Below are 16,421 nucleotides of genomic sequence, written 5' to 3' on the forward strand. Positions count from 1 at the left end.
TATAACCTGTAAAAAAAACCTGTCACATGACCTCTACTGGCGGGAAAATGACGTCACTCCACCATCACAAGACCATTACCTCAAGTCCAGTATAACTTCAACCCGTCACGTGACAAGGGTACCACTGTCACGTGTCACGGGTATGTAACATAATATATAGCTCTTTGAAAGTCACTTCAAAGGTGGTTAAGAAGGCTTATGGAATGCTTGCTTTTATTAGTTGAGGCATAGAGTTCAAAAGCCAAGAGCTTATGTTGCAACTTTATAAAACTCTGTTTAGGCCAAATCTGGAGTACTGCATACAGTTCTGATTGCCCCACTATAGGAAGGGTGTAGAAGAGGTTCACCAGGATGGTGCCTATTTTAGAGGGCACGTGCTATCGTGAGAGGCTAGATAAACTTGGGTTGTTTTCTCTGGAATGGTGGAGGCTTTGAGGAGATCTGATAGAGTTTTATACGGTTATGAGAGGCATGGATAGAGTAGACAGGGAGTATCTGTTTCCCAGGGTTGAAATGTCTAATACCAGAGGGCATGCATCGAAGGTGAGAGGGAGTAGATTCAAAGGGGATGTGAGGGGTGTGTTTTTTTACTCAGAGAGTGGTGGATGCCTAGAATGCCCTGCCTCATAAGGTGGTAGAGGCTTCTAAGTGATATTTGGATAGACACACGGATTTAGGTAAGATGGAGGGATATAGACATAGTGCAAGTAGGGCGGATTAGTCTTCATGTGTTATTGATTTGCTTTTTAGCTGGTTCAACAAAAGACTGTGGGCCCAATAGCCTGTTTCTGTGCTGTACTGTTCTATGTATGGTGGAGAGTATATTGATTGGTTGTATCACAGCCTGGCATGGAAACAACAAAATTACAAGATCACAAGACAAAGGAGCAGAAGCAGACCATTAGGCCCGTCGAGTCCGCTCCACCACTCCACCATGAGCTAAACTATTCTCCTGTCTAGTTCCAATTTCCGGCTTTTTTTCCCATATCCCTTGATACCCTGATTAATTAGATACCTGTCACTCTCCTCCTTAAACACCCTCAATGATTGGGCCTCCACAGCTGTATGTGGCAACGAATTCCATAAATCCATGACTCTCCGGCTAAAAAAAATTCTCTTCATCTCTGTTTTAAATGGGTACCCTCTAATTCTAAGACTGTGACCTCTTGTCCTGGACTCACCCACCAAGGGACACAGCCTTTCCACATCTACTCTGTCCAACCCTTTCAACATTCGAAATGTTTCTATGAGAATGCCCAAGAATGGAAAAATGGAAAAATCTACACAAAGTTTAAGGTAAATTTATTATCAATATAAGAATACCATATATAACCTTGAAATTTGTTTTCTTTCAGGACAGGACAATAAATACAATAGAATCCACAAATAAAAAAGTTCACAAAACATCCAATGTGCAAAAGAGGACAAAGTGGTGGATATAGCCCAGTCCATCACGGGCAAAGTTCTCGCCATCACTGAGCACATTTACATGAAGCATGCCACAAGAAAGCAGCATCCATCATCAAGGGCACCCACCATTCAGGCCATGCTCTCTTCTTGCTGCCACCTTCACTCAGGAGTTACAGGAGGAGCCTTAGGACCAAACCACCAGGTTAAGAAACAGTTATTACCCTTCAACCATCAGGCTTGTAAACCATTGTGGATAACTTCACTCACCCCAAATCTAAACTGATTCTATAACCTACAGGGGCAACACGAGTGAATCTGCAGATGCTGGAAATAAATAAAAACACAAAATGCTGGCAGAACTCAGCAGGCCGGAGCATCTATGAGAAGAGGTAGTGACGACGTTTCAGGCCGAAACCCTTCATCAGGAGTGAAGTAATATGGGATGGTCGAGGGGGGATAAGAAGTGGGGGGAGGGATGAAAGTAACATGGGATGGTTGAGGGGGGATAAGAAGTTGAGGGAGAGAAGACCTCCTTTCTCCAATGACGCTCGGGGGCCCAAGTCCTTCTGATTGAGGCCTAGCCTGTGCTCCTGATGTGGCCAGTTATACATTGTGGAGACCCGCCGCAGACTGGGAGACCGTTTTTCTGAACACTGGCGCTCAGTCCTCCAGCAGTGGCGGGATCTCCCTGTGGCCACACACTTCAATTCCACAGACTACTCCCAGTATCCGGTGCTCCTGATGTGGCCATTTATACATTGTGGAGACCCGCCGCAGACTGGGAGACCGTTTTGCTGAACACTGGCGCTCAGTCCTCCAGCAGTGGCGGGATCTCCCTGTGGCCACACACTTCAATTTCACAGACCACTCCCACTCCGATATGTCTGTCCATGGCCTCCTCTACCGTCAAGATGAGGCCACACGCAGGTTGATGGAGCAATACCTTATCTCCCGCCTAGGTAGCCTCCTACCTGCCAGCATGAACATCCAACTCACAGACCTCCGTTGATACCCCTGCCCCCCCCCTTACCCCATCCTTATCTATAATTTTAGTCTGGTTCTCTTTCTCTCTCTTCCCCCCCCCCCCCCCCTCACTATAATCTCTCCCCAGCCCTACCTTTCTTTCTAGTTTATTTCCCATAATTCTCCACCTTCCCCTAGCCCATTTCCCTTCAGCCTATCACTTCTCAGCTCTCTACTTCATCCCTCCCCCCACTTCTTATCCCCCCTCAACCATCCCATGTTACTTCACTTCTGATGAAGGGTTTTGGCCTGAAACATCGTCACTACCTCCTCTCATAGATGCTGTCTGGCCTGCTGAGTTCTGCCAGCATTTTGTGTTTTTATCTATAACCTACAGAGTCACTTTCATGGACTCTACAACTCATGTCCTCAGTATTATTTATTTTTTATTTCTACAATTTGTCTTCTTTTGCACATTGGTTGTTAGTCTTTTTCTGTGTACAGATTTTCATAAAAATCAATTGTATATCTTTATTTTCCTGTAAATGCAAGAAAATGGTGATATGTATGTACTTCGATACTAAATTTACCTTGACTTTGAAAATTATTGTACTCCTTGTACTATTGTTTAATCACTCCGTTGCTGTACTCACCAAATCAACATAATTAGCAGCATTAGCCAATCGATTGAGAACCTTTCGTTTGCTGCTGAAAGCACTCTGATACTGAAAGAGAAAGTCATATTGTAATTTAAATTGTCATTTATTGCCAATCCATAAGAAGTCTGTTCACTGATACGATAAAAGATGAAAGCAAAACCACTGACAGATTTAAACGTAAGCCAGAGGCAGTGGAAGGTCAGCAAGCAGACAGGTGATGCATGAACGGTGTGTTAGACAATGGTCTCAAATAGAGAACCTGCAACGTACAGTAAAAGAAAGATATCCAAGGGGAAACTTTTTTCACGAAGGGAGATGAATACATAGAACGCCAGAAATAGTGATTCAGCCAGATACAGCAGTATAATGCAAAAGTCCTTGAATAGGTACATAGAGGGGAGGGGCCTGCAGGGATATTCTCATTCAAGTCATTTATATAGGTCACAAATAGCAATGGGTCCAGCACTGGGTCCAGGGAGCACCACTAGTCAGGGGCCAACAAATAGTCAAAGGCCTTCAGTCTGATAAACAACTGGCCAGCATTACCAAGCCAAATAAAACTACCCTGGTAGCCTTATTGCCCCTGCCCTGCTGAACCCATCTTACTTATTTATTATGTTTAGTTATTTAGCAACAGTGTGGAACAGACCCTTCTGATCTTTGGATTTTTGGAGAAGGAAGTTGGAGGATCAGAACGGGAGTGCGGCAGGAGCCATCTTGAATTTTTCTTATTCTCATCGGAGTTAAGAGAGGCGGGACTGCGCAGGCGTGTGACAGTGGGCAGTGAAGCGGGGAAGATTTAAAAAGGACACAGCCTTATACAGCGGGCAGCGTTGTTTGCGGGCAGTGGAGTGAGCCTGGAGCAGAGTGAAGGCGTAAGGGCTTGGGCTCAACGGGTTTAGGAGGAAGCGGGCGAGGCAAGGTAGGTTTAGGTTTCAGTTTTTCCTGTTATTTGAGGAAAGGGGAAGTATGAGTGTGAGGGCAGCTTGTTGTTCTCGGTGTTGGATGTGGGAGGTCCTGGAGTCTCCTAGCCTCCCGGAAGTCCACATCTGTGCTAGGTACGCCAAGCTGCAGCTCCTAAGGGACTGTGTTAGGGAACTGGAGCTGCAGCTCGATGACCTTCGTCTGGTCAGGGAGAGTGAGGAGTTGATAGAGAGGAGTTACAGGCAGGTGGTCACACTGGGACCATGGAAACCAGAAAGGTGGGTCACGGTTAGGAGAGGGAAGGGGAAGAGTCAGGTACTAGAGAGTACCCCAGTGGCTGTACCCCTTGACAATAAGTACTCCTGTTTGAGTACTGTTGGGGGGGGGGGGGGGAAAACAGCCTAACAGTGGCCGTGCCTCCGGCACAGAGTCCGGCCCTGTAGCTCAGAAGGGTAGGGAAAGGAAGAGGAAGGCAGTAGTAATAGGGGACTCGATAGTTAGGGGGTCAGATAGGCGATTCTGTGGACGCGATCAGGAGACCTGGATGGTAGTTTGCCTCCCTGGTGCCAGGGTCCGGGATGTTTCTGATCACATCCAAAATATCTTGAAGTGGGAGGGTGAGGAGCCAGAGGTCGTGGTACATATAGATACCAATTACATAGGTAGGAAAAGGGAAGAGGTCCTGAAAGGAGAATATAGGGAATTTGGAAGGAAGTTAAGAAGAAGAACCACAAAGGTAGTAATCTCGGAATTACTGCCTGTGCCACAGGAATGGAATGAGGTGGAGGATAAATGCGTGGCTGAGGGATTGGAGCAGGGGGCAGGGATTCAAGTTTCTGGATCATTGGGACCTCTTTTGGGGCAGGTGTGACCTGTACAAAAAGGTTAGTTCACAAATAGAGAAAGCTAGCAGACAGTGTATGAGGGAGGATAGGTAGGTGATAGAGAAGGGGAGCGCTCAGACCGAAGATGTAGGGGAGAAGGAAGAAAAAGATAATAAAGTTGATCGCATCGTTAGAGATAAACAGAGAGGAAGAGGTGGAGAGTTTCTTAAATGCATCTATTTTAATGCTAGGAGCATTGTAAGAAAGGTGGATGAGCTTAGAACATGGATTGATACCTGGAAATATGATGTTGTAGCTATTAGTGAAATATGGTTGCAGGAGGGGTGTGATTGGCAACTAAATATTCCTGGATTTCGTTGCTTCAGGTGTGATAGAAACGGAAGGACAAGAGGAGGAGGTGTTGCATTGCTTGTCAGAGAAAATATTACAGCAGTACTCTGGCAGGATAGATTAGAGGGCTTATCTAGGGAGACTATTTGGGTGTGTTATGCCGTTGGCCCCCTCCTTTGTGAAAATCGCAAGAACTCTAGTTAAGGGGGGTCAACTGACCCAAGAGAGAGAGACGTGCGAAAGACCACGTTCTCCCAAGAAGCAGAATAAAAGTGACTTTGACTATTGTCTCATGGAGACCACCTGAAAAGCCCTCGGGCAAAGTGGGCTGGTTGAGAGAGAGATCGCATTACCTGCAACTTGATTGACACCTGCGATCCCGTGAAGAAGTATAAAGGCGGGTCTGAGGGGAGGACCCTCAGATGCACCAAGGAAACACACGAAGGAGAAACGCTAGAAATCCTGCGACAGTGTTTTAATAGCTACAGCCGGTGGTGGGGTTTGTGTGCGTCCTTCCCTTGCCTGGGATTGGCGACTTCACCACGGAAGACGGCCTAGCTACAGGGGAAGCCACAGATGAGAGTCCATTTCCCCAACGAGACTTCCGACTACCTCCTACAGGTTGGAAAACCTGTCGGGTAAATGCTTCATGTTCTCTGTCTTTCTAACTAAAAGTGCACCAACGCGACACTTCCGCCGGCAACTAAGTGAAACTGCCGTGATCTAAAAGACTTTTAGATATCCAGTGAACGATATAAAATCTACATTACCCCTAGACGACGATCGAGCTTGTGTTTTGAATGATTATTATTACACCGGTGTTTTAGATTGAGTTTTGATGATCTGAATGTTTTGTATTAACCATACGTTTGTGCCCTTGTTGAATAAAACGGTTGAAAATAGTAGCATCCGACTCAGCTGATCCATCTATCTTTGCTGGTAAGTTACCTGGTTACGGGGTTTTCGTAACAAGTGGAATTGAGGAATGGGAAAGGTGTAGTAACACTTACAGGAGTGTATTATAGACCACCTAATGGGGAGTGAGAATTGGAGGAGCAAATTTGTAAGGAGATAGCAGATATTTGTAGTAAGCACAACGTTGTGATTGTGGGAGATTTTAATTTCCCACACATAGACTGGGAAGACCATTCTGTAAAAGGGCTGGATGGTTTGGAGTTTGTAAAATGTGTGCAGGATAGTTTTTTGCAGCAATACATAGAAGTACCAACTAGAGAAGGGGCAGTGTTGGATCTCCTGTTAGGGAATGAGATAGGTCAGGTGATGGACTTATGTGTTGGGGAGCACTTTGGGTCCAGTGATCACAATACCATTAGTTTCAATATAATTATGGAGAAGGATAGGACTGGACCTAGGGTTGAGATTTTTGATTGGAGAAAGGCTAACTTTGAGGAGATGCGAAAGCATTTAGAAGGAGTGGATTGGGACAATTTGTTTTATCGGAAGGATGTAATAGAGAAATGGAGGTCATTTAAAGGTGACATTTTGAGGGTACAGAATCTTTATGTTCCTGTTAGATTGAAAGGAAAGGTTAAAAGTATGAGAGCGCCATGGTTTTCAAGGGATATTGGAAACTCGGTTTGGAAAAAGAGAGATATCTACAATAAATATAGGCAGCATGGAGTAAATGAGGTGCTCGAGGAATATAAAGAATGTAAGAAGAATCTTAAGAAAGAAATTAGAAAAGCTAAAAGAAGATACGAGGTTGCTTTGGCAAGTAAGATGAAAATAAATCCAAAGGGTTTCTACAGTTATATTAATAGCAAAAGGATAGTGAGGGATAAAATTGGTCCCTTAGAGAATCAGAGTGGACAGCTATGTGTGGAGCCGAAAGAGATGGGGGGAGATTTTGAACAATTTCTTTTCTTCGGTATTCACTAAGGAGAAGGATACTGAATTGTGTAAGGTAAGGGAAACAAGTAGGGAAGTTATGGTAACTATGACAAATAAAGAGGAGGAAGTACTGGCACTTTTAAGGAATATAAAAGTGGATAAATCTCTGGGTCCTGACAGGACATTCCCTAGGACCTTGAGGGAAGTTGGTGTAGAAATAGCAGGGGCTCTGACAGAAATATTTCAAATGTCATTAGAAATGGGGATGGTGCTGGAGGATTGGCATATTTCTGATGTGGTTCCATTGTTTAAAAAGGTTCTAAGAGTAAACCTAGCAATTATAGGCCTGTCAGTTTGATGCCAGTGATGGGTAAATTAATGGAAAGTATTCTTAGAGATGGTATATATAATTATCAGGATAGACAGGGCTTGATTAGGAATAGTCAGCATGGATTTGTGAGTGGAAGGTCATGTTTGACAAATCTTACTGAATTTTTTGAAGAGGTTACGAAGAAAGTTGATGAGGATAAAGCAGTGGATGTTGTCTATATGGACTTCAGTAAGGCCTTTGACAAGGTTCTGCACGGAAGGTTAGTTAGGATGGTTCAATCATTAGCTATTAATATTGAAGTAGTAAAATGGATTCAACAGTGGCTGGATGGGAGATGCCAGAGAGTAGTGGTGGATAACTGTTTGTCAGGTTGGAAGCTGGTGACTAGTGGTGTGCCTCAGGGATCTGTATTGGGTCCAATGTTGTTTGTCATACATATTAATGATCTGGATGATGGGGTGGTAAATTGGATTAGTAAGTATGCAGATGATACTAAGGTAGGAGGCATTGTGCATAATGAAGTAGATTTTCAAAGCTTGCAGAGAGATATAGGCCAGTTAGAAGAGTGGGCTGAACGATGGCAGATGGAGTTCAATGCTGATAAGTGTGAGGTGCTACATTTTGGTAGGAATAATCCAAATAGGACATACATGGTAAATGGTAGGGTATTGAGGAATGCAGTAGAACAGAGTGATCTAGGAATAATGGTGCATAGTTCCCTGAAGGTGGAATCTCATGTGGATAGGGTGGTGAAGAAAGCTTTAGGTATGTTGGTCTTTATAAATCAGAGCATTGAGTATAGGATTTAGGATGTAATGTTAAAATTGTACAAGGCATTGGTAAGGCCAAATTTGGAGGTTTGTGTACAGTTCTGGTCACCGAATTATCGGAAAGATATCAACAAAATAGAGAGAGTAAAGAGAAGATTTACTAGAATGTTACCTGGGTTTCAGCACTGAAGTTACAGGGAAAGTCTGAACAAGTTAGGTCTTTATTCTTTGGAGCATAGAAGGTTGAGGGGGGAACTTGATAGAGGTATTTAAAATAATGAAGGGGATAGATCGAGTTGACGTGGATAGGCTTTTTCCATTGAGAGGGGGGGAGATTCAAACAAGAGGACATGATTTGAGAGTTTGGGGGCAAAAGTTTAAGGGTAACACGAGGGGGAATTTCTTTACTCAGAGAGTGGTAGCTGTGTGGAATGAGCTTCCAGTAGAAGTGGTAGAGGCAGGTTCGATATTGTCATTTAAAGTAAAATTGGATAGATATATGGATAGGAAATGAATGGAGGGTTATGGGTTGAGTGCGGGCCAGTGGGACTAGGTGAGTGTAAGCGTTGGCACGGACTAGAAGGGCCGAGATGGCCTGTTTCCATGCTGTAATTGTTATATGGTTATATGTTTATATCAGTCCTTCAGGTCATGCTGCCCAGCAACTCCCAATAACCCCAATTGACCCTAACCTAATTATCGGACAATTTATAATTACCAATTAACCTACTCGGTATGTCTTCTCACATACTGACTCCATCTTGTACCAATCCCTTCCCCCTCTACATCTGCAACACCTCACATGCTCTCCACCACTTCAACAACTTCAAGTTCTCTGGCCCTGACTGCCTCATTTTTACTAAGGACATATAGTCCCCGTACATTTCTGTCGCCCAGCAGAAGGGTCTTGAGGTTCTGTTTCTTTCTGTAACACACACACAGCTATTTCCCCTCTATTAACACTCTCCTCTGTCTGGCAGAACTGGTCCTCACCCCTCAACAATTTCTATGTCAGCTCCTCACTCTATCATCAAAACAAAGGTGTAGACATGCACACTGGCACAGGCCCCCATTATGTCTGCCTATTCGTGAACAATCCACACTCCAAACCTACCGTCACCACTCCCCAACTCTTACTCTGCTGCATTGGTGCTGCTTTCTACTCTTGTGTAGAGCTCATCAATTTTATCAATTTCGCTGCTAATATGCACACTGTCCTCAAATTCACTTGGTCCATCCCCAACATATCTCTCTGTCTCCATTTCAGGAGATAGAATATCTAACACCCTCTACAAACCCACTGCCTCACAGAGTACACCTCCCCACCATGTCACCTGAAATGATGTCATTCCCTTTTCTCAGTTCCTCTGTCTGCCCCACATCTTTTCTTGTGCTGAGAACTTATACTCCAGGACATCTGAGATGTCATCCTTTTTGAAAATATGGGTATGGCCCTGCCTCCCTATTGCTATTGGAGCCCTCACCAGCTCTCTGAACAGAAATGATATAACATTGGTGCTCATCTACCACCTCCATAACCCTCAGAACAAAAATGGTGTAATACCAGTCTTCATCTACCACCTCACCAGCTCTCAGAACAAAAATAGCGTAATACTGGTCCTCATCATCACTTCACCAGCTCACAGAACGGAGATAGTGTCACAGTAGTCCTCACCTACAACTTCACCAACCTCAGAAGAGAAATAGTGTAACACAAGACCTTAGGTACAGCTTACCATCACTCAGAACAAAAATAGTTTAACAACCGTCCTCACCGACAACCTCACAAGCCCTCAGAACAGAAATAGTGGAACACTAGTCCTCACCAACCACCTCTCCAGCCATCAGGACAGAGACAGAGTAACACTAGACCTAAACCACCACCTCACCAGCTCTCGTAACAGAAATAGTGCAACACTAGTTCTCACCTACCACCTCACAGCCAAGACAGCAGACATGGTGTAACATTGGTTCTCACCGACCACATCACCAGCCACCAGAAAAGAAATGGTGTAACGCTACTCCTCACCTACACCACACCAGCCCTCATAATTGAAAGTGTAATCCTCATCCTCACCCACCACGTTACCAGCCCTCAGAACAGAAATACTGTAACATTAGTCCTCAGAGACCACTCCACCAGCCCCCAGAGCAGAAACCGTGTAATGCCAAATAACTCAGAACAGAAATAGTGTAAAACCAGTCTTCACCAGCTCTTAGAGCAGAAATAATGCAACATTATCCTCACCTACCAGCTCACCAGCCCTCAGAACACAAAAAGTGTGATATCAGTCCTCATTGACGACCTCAGCAGTCCTCAGAACAGAAATAGTGCAATACTCATCCTCCCAAGTCCTCAGAATGGAAAGAGTGTAACATTAGTCCTCACCAATCACCTCACCAGAAAATAAATAGGGTATTCATAACTGGTAGTCATAACTGAAAAGGTGTAATCCTCATCCTCACTGACCACATCACCAGCCCTCAAAACAGAAATGGTGTAACACTGGTTGTCATTGACCACCTCACTAGCCCTCAGTACAGGAATGGTGATGTACATATTCTTCACAACTTTAGCCATCTTTAACAGGATCCCTCCACTAAGCAGACCTTCCACTCTCCACTTTCTGCAGGATCACTCTTTTTGTGATTCCTTTTTCCGCTCATCTCTGCCTACTTATTCCCCTCCCTACCCAGACACTCTCCCCTGTAACCACAAAACCTGGGACACTGTCTCTGCACCTCCTCCCTCACTGCCATCCAGGGTCCAGAACACCCCTTCACAGTGAATCAGTCCATCACATGCAAATTTTGGGATGTCAGTTATTTTGTCCAGTGCTCGATATTGGTAAGACCAGATGTAACTTAAGTGACCATATATGTATCCAATTCACTAGTTCCCACTGGAGCCCCTAGCAGCCTATTATGTAGAACCTACCAGACAGACCACATCTACCACCCCATCCTCACCATCCTCACTGAGTTTCTTGGTTACTTCTTCAAAAACACTCAGATTCGCGAAACTTGATTTACGATGCACACAGCCATGTTGACTATCCTTCATGAATTCCTTTCTAAATGCTTGCATATCTTATCCCTCAGAATTCTCTCTTGCCATTGGCTGTCTACCCACGTGTCTCATGATTTCCCATCGACTTACAACACTCCAAAGTAACAACCCACGTTTGTCCAGCCTCTCCTTGTAGCTCAATGCTGTAATCCTGGCAGCATCCTGATAAACCTCTTCTGTACCCTTTCCAGAGCTTCCACATCCTTCCTGGATTGTGAAAACCAGAACCACACAAGAGTGTGTGTAGTCAATTCAAAGTTTTATATAGCTGCAATACAGGTTATTTCATTCCATTCTCAACTTCCTTCATCTTTTCTGACACTGTCTACTGCATTCTGTGAGATTCAGATACCAATATCTTCCTCCATATCTTAAACCGAGGATAACCCTCTTCTGTAAGCACACCTACAACACTACTTTAAGTGTTGGGGAGTTTTCCTGTTATACCAAGTTATATCCACATCTCAAACAACATCATTAAAATTGGTTTCTTCAGCAACTAGCCATACTTAAAGTGGATAAAAAAACTGCAGCTTTATAAGAGGGGATAAATCAGAAATAAACTAAAACAGAAATAAATCAAAGATAGCCTGCAACAGAGATTATAGAAAGAACAGACAGGAGATGAGGCTTAATCACAGACAGTGCCATGAGTTACAGGGCAAGAGAGGCATGGTGCAGTTACAACAGAAAGCAACAAATACTGGATGAGAGTGCTGTATTTGAATGCACACAGCATAAGGAATAAAATGGATGATCTTGAAATTCAGCTACAGATTGGCAAGTATGACGTTGTGGCCATCTCTGAAACTTGGCTAAAGGATGGCTGCCATTGGGAGCTGAACATCCAAGGATATACGGTGTATCGGAAAGATAGGTTAGTAGGCAGAGGGGGTGGTGTGGCTCTGTGTATCAGAAATAATATTAAATCATTGGAAAGAGATGACATAGGATTGGAAAATGTAGAGTCTCTGTAGGTTGAGTTAAGAAATGGCAAGGGTAAAAGGACCATAATGGCAGTTGTCTACATGCCTCCCAACAGCAGTCGGGATGTGGATTACAAATTACAGCAACAGATAGAAAAGACGTGTCAGAAAGGCAATGTCATGATAATCATTGGGGATTTTAACATGAAAGTGGATTGGGAAAACAGTACTGGACCTCAAGGGATCACTGTTCCCTAAGATTAAGGAACCCTTAGGGAACAATGATCACAATATGATCAAGTTCACATTGAAATTTGAGAGGGAAAAAATAAAATCCAATGTGCCGGTATTTCAGTGGAATAATGGAAATTACAATGGAATGAGAGGGGAACTGGCCAAAATTGACTGGAAAGGGACATTTTCAGGAAGGACAGCAGAGCAGCAATGACTGGAGTTTCTATGAAAAATGGGGGAAGTGCAAGACAGATATATTCAAAATAAGAAGACATTTTTAAAGGGAAGAAAGACACTACCATGGCTGACAAGTGAAGTTAGAGGAAGGCAAGGAAGCCAAAGCAAGTGGGAAGATAGAAAACTGGGGAGCTTTTAAAAACTTACAGAAGGAAACTAAGAAGGTTATTCAGAAGGAAAAGATGAATTATGAGAGGAAACTGGGAACTAATATCAAAGAAGATATTAAAAGCTTTTTTTAATGTAATTTATTTTTTATTGAAGTTCATCAAACAAACATTTCCATAAGATGTATTTCAGAAATTGTACATATCATATAATCATATATATCACAAAATCTCCACAAAGTATTTATCTGGGGTATACACTTATGGAAAAGAGTGGAAAGAAAAATCAAGCAAAAAGAAAGAACTGTGTACAAGTAGGGAGTGATCTTTTTTTTACAACAGATTCATTGATTTGTGAGAATAAAATCAGGCCTATGAGGCATTATGTAGTTAAACCATTTTTCCCAGTATGAATCAAATTGTTCCAGCTTATGATTAACAGATGCTGTTATCTTCCCCATTTTGTAAATGTCCATTGTAATTTCCATCCATGTATTTAAAGTTGGGCTCTCCTGTGATAACCATTTCCTAGTAAGAGTCTTTTTACCAGCCACCAACAGTATATTCATTAAATATTTATCTCTTTTCAACCATTCTTGAGGTATATATCCAAAATATATGGTCTTACTCTCCAAGGGTATTTCACATTTAAAGATGTCTTATAGGGCATTGTGTATCACCCTCCGATAGTTTTTGATAACAGGGCAGTCCCAAAAAATATGATGATTTGCACTTTGATTTCCACAATTTCTCCAGCAAACAGGGAGGTTACTATCATAATGGGATTTCTGAGAGGGTGTAATAAAATATCTTATCAAGTTTTTCCATCCAAACTCCCTCCATTTCTGTGAATTGGTACACTTCCATTGATATCTCCATATTTAAAAGCTTTTTTAAATAATTAAAAGCTTTTTTAAGTATATAAAGGGTAAAAGAGAGTCGAGGGTGAATATAGGACCAATAGAAAATGACGCTGGAGATAGTGTAATGAGAGATGCAGAGATGGCAGAGGAACTGAATGCGTATTTTGCATCAGTCTTCACAGTGGAAGACATCTGCAGTATACCGGACATTCAAGAGTGTCAGGGAAGTGAAGTTTCTGCAATGAAAATTACAGTTGAGAAGGTGCTCAGGAAGCTTAATGGTCTGAGGGTGGATAAATCTCCTGGACCTGATGGAACGCACCCTCAGGTTCAGAAGGAAGTAGCTGGAGAGATTGTGGAGGCATTAATGATGATCTTTCAAGAATCAATAGATTCTGGCATTGTACCGGATGACTGGAAAATTACAAATGTTATTCCACTATTTAAGAAGGGTGGGAGGCAACAGAAAGGAAACTATAGACTTGTTAGCCTGACATCAGTGGTTGGGACATTGTTGGAATCGATTGCAAGGGATGAGATTATGGAGTTCCTGGAAACACATGACAAGATAGGTCAAAGCCAGCATGGTTTCCTGAAAGGAAAATCCTGCCTGACAAACCTACTGCAATTCTTTATGGAAATTACAAGTAGAGTAGGCAAAGGAGATGCTGTAGACATGGTATACATGGATTTTCAGAAGGCCTTTGACAAGGTGCTGCACATGAGGCTACTTAGCAAGGTAAAAGCCCATGGAATTACAGGGAAGTTATTAGCATGGGTGGAGCATTGGATGGTCAGCAGAAAATAGAGAGTGGAAGTAGAGGGATCCTAGTACGGCTGGCTGCCGGTTACCAGTGGAGTTCCACAAGGGTCGGTGCTGGGACCACTGTTTTTTACGATGTATGTCAATGATTTGAACTACAGTATGAATGGATTTGTGGCTAAATTTGCCGATGATACAGAGATGAGTGAAGGAGCTGGTAGTGTTGAGGAAACAGAGAGCCTGCAGAGAGACTTAGATAGGTTAGGGGAATGGGCAAAGAAGTGGCAAATGAAATACAATGTTGGAAAGTGTATGGTCATGCACTTTGATGGAAGAAATAAACGGGCAGACTATTATTTAGATGGGGAGAGAATTCAAAATGCAGAGATGCAAAGGGATTTGGGCGTCCTTGTGCAGGATACCCTGAAGGTTAACCGCCAGGTTGAGTCGGTTGTGAAGAAGGTGAACGTAACGTTGGAATTCATTTATAGAGGTATAGAATATAAGAACAGGGATGTGATGTTGAGGTTCTATAAGGCACTCATAAGAGCACACTTGGAGTATTGCATGCAGTTTTGGGCTCTTTATTTTAGAAAGGATATACTGACACTGGAGAGGGTTCAGACGAGATTCACGAGAATGATTCCAGGAATGAAAGGGTTACCTTATGAGGAACGTCTGGCAGCCCTTGGAATCTCATAGAAACATTCTAAATGTTAAAAGCTCTGAACAGATTGGATATGGCAAAGTTATTTCCCATGGTAGGGAATTCTAGGCCAAGAGGGCATGACCTCAGGATTGAAGGACGTCCTTTCAGAACAGAGATGCGGAGTAATTACTTTAGTCAGAGGGCAATAAATCTATGGAACTTGTTGCCAAAAGTGGCTGTGGAGGCCAAGTCACTGGGTGTATTTCAAAAAGAGATAGATAAGTTCTTGATTAGCCAGAGCATCACTGGGTATGGGGTGAAAGGATCAGCCCATATTTGAATGTCAGAGCAGACTCAATGGGCTGAATGGCCTACTTCTGCTTCTATATCTTATGGTCTAAACTAACAGGATTGGCAGCACATGTGAAAAATCTAATGTTTATTTCTGTGCTCCAATTTTTCTGTGATTCTGATGCAGTGGGACTTTACCATATCTGAACAACACCACCAAGTACTGGCAAGCTCAAGCAGGTAACGTTCCAAGGCCTTTTTGTGAAGTTTTCATTCCATGTATACAATTTGGTTTCACTTCTCACAGACTGCAACAGTGATACTATTTAAAAGTAATTTGTTATAAAGCATGTGGAAAGACTTCATGGTGATGAAAGATGTTTACAATGTCAATTTTATATATCACTCACCTCCACTTTGTCTGCCACAAGTACCAATTCCAAATATTTCATTTCTGAACCAAGGGACCGTTTTAACTGAAAAATAAAATTTAAAATTAGACAATATTTACTCAATCCATAACAGGAACAAATTAATGTGGAGACCACATACTTTCAGTTTCATTGTATTTTCCCAAATGAAATCTCCTTTTGATGCCCACTTTGATAGAAGAGTATTGATGCACACATGATCAGAAAAATCTGTTCTATTTCATTAAATACAAAAACCGCAGCCAACAATCAGCAGGTCAGGCAGCAGCCGGGGAAAGGGAGACAGAGTTAATACCAACAACCGACAGGTCAGGCAGTAGCCTGGGAAAGAGAGACAGAGTTAACACCAACAACCGACAGGTCAGGCAGCAGCCGGGGAAAGGGAGACAGAGTTAACACCAACAACTGACAGGTCAGGCAGCAGCCGGGGAAAGAGAGACAGAGTTAACACCAACAACCGACAGGTCAGGCAGCAGCCGGGGAAAGGGAGACAGAGTTAACACCAACAACTGACAGGTCAGGCAGCAGCCGGGGAAAGAGAGACAGAGTTAACACCAACAACCGACAGGTCAGGCAGCAGCCGGGGAAAGGGAGACAGAGTTAACACCAACAACCGACAGGTCAGGCAGCAGCCGGGGAAAGGGAGACAGAGTTAACACCAACAACCGACAGGTCAGGCAGCAGCCGGGGAAAGAGAGACAGAGTTAACACCAACAACCGACAGGTCAGGCAGTAGCCGGGGAAAGAGAGACAGAGTTAACACCAAC

At 43.2% G+C, this 16,421-nt stretch overlaps 1 protein-coding gene across 1 annotated transcript in view; it reads right to left on the minus strand.

The window, feature by feature from the left end:
• Nucleotides 1–16,421, minus strand: part of LOC140725865 (disintegrin and metalloproteinase domain-containing protein 12-like) — a 132,659-nt gene that overhangs the window by 25,951 nt on the left and 90,287 nt on the right. The window contains exons 7-8 of the mRNA XM_073041809.1: nucleotides 15,634–15,699; nucleotides 3,027–3,098 (exon numbers count right to left, since the gene is read on the minus strand). Coding sequence (XP_072897910.1) covers nucleotides 3,027–3,098; nucleotides 15,634–15,699 — 138 coding nt within the window. The remainder of the gene's footprint in view (nucleotides 1–3,026; nucleotides 3,099–15,633; nucleotides 15,700–16,421) is intronic.

The sequence above is a fragment of the Hemitrygon akajei genome, chromosome 4 (genome assembly GCF_048418815.1).
Source record: "Hemitrygon akajei chromosome 4, sHemAka1.3, whole genome shotgun sequence".
NCBI lineage: Eukaryota > Metazoa > Chordata > Chondrichthyes > Myliobatiformes > Dasyatidae > Hemitrygon > Hemitrygon akajei.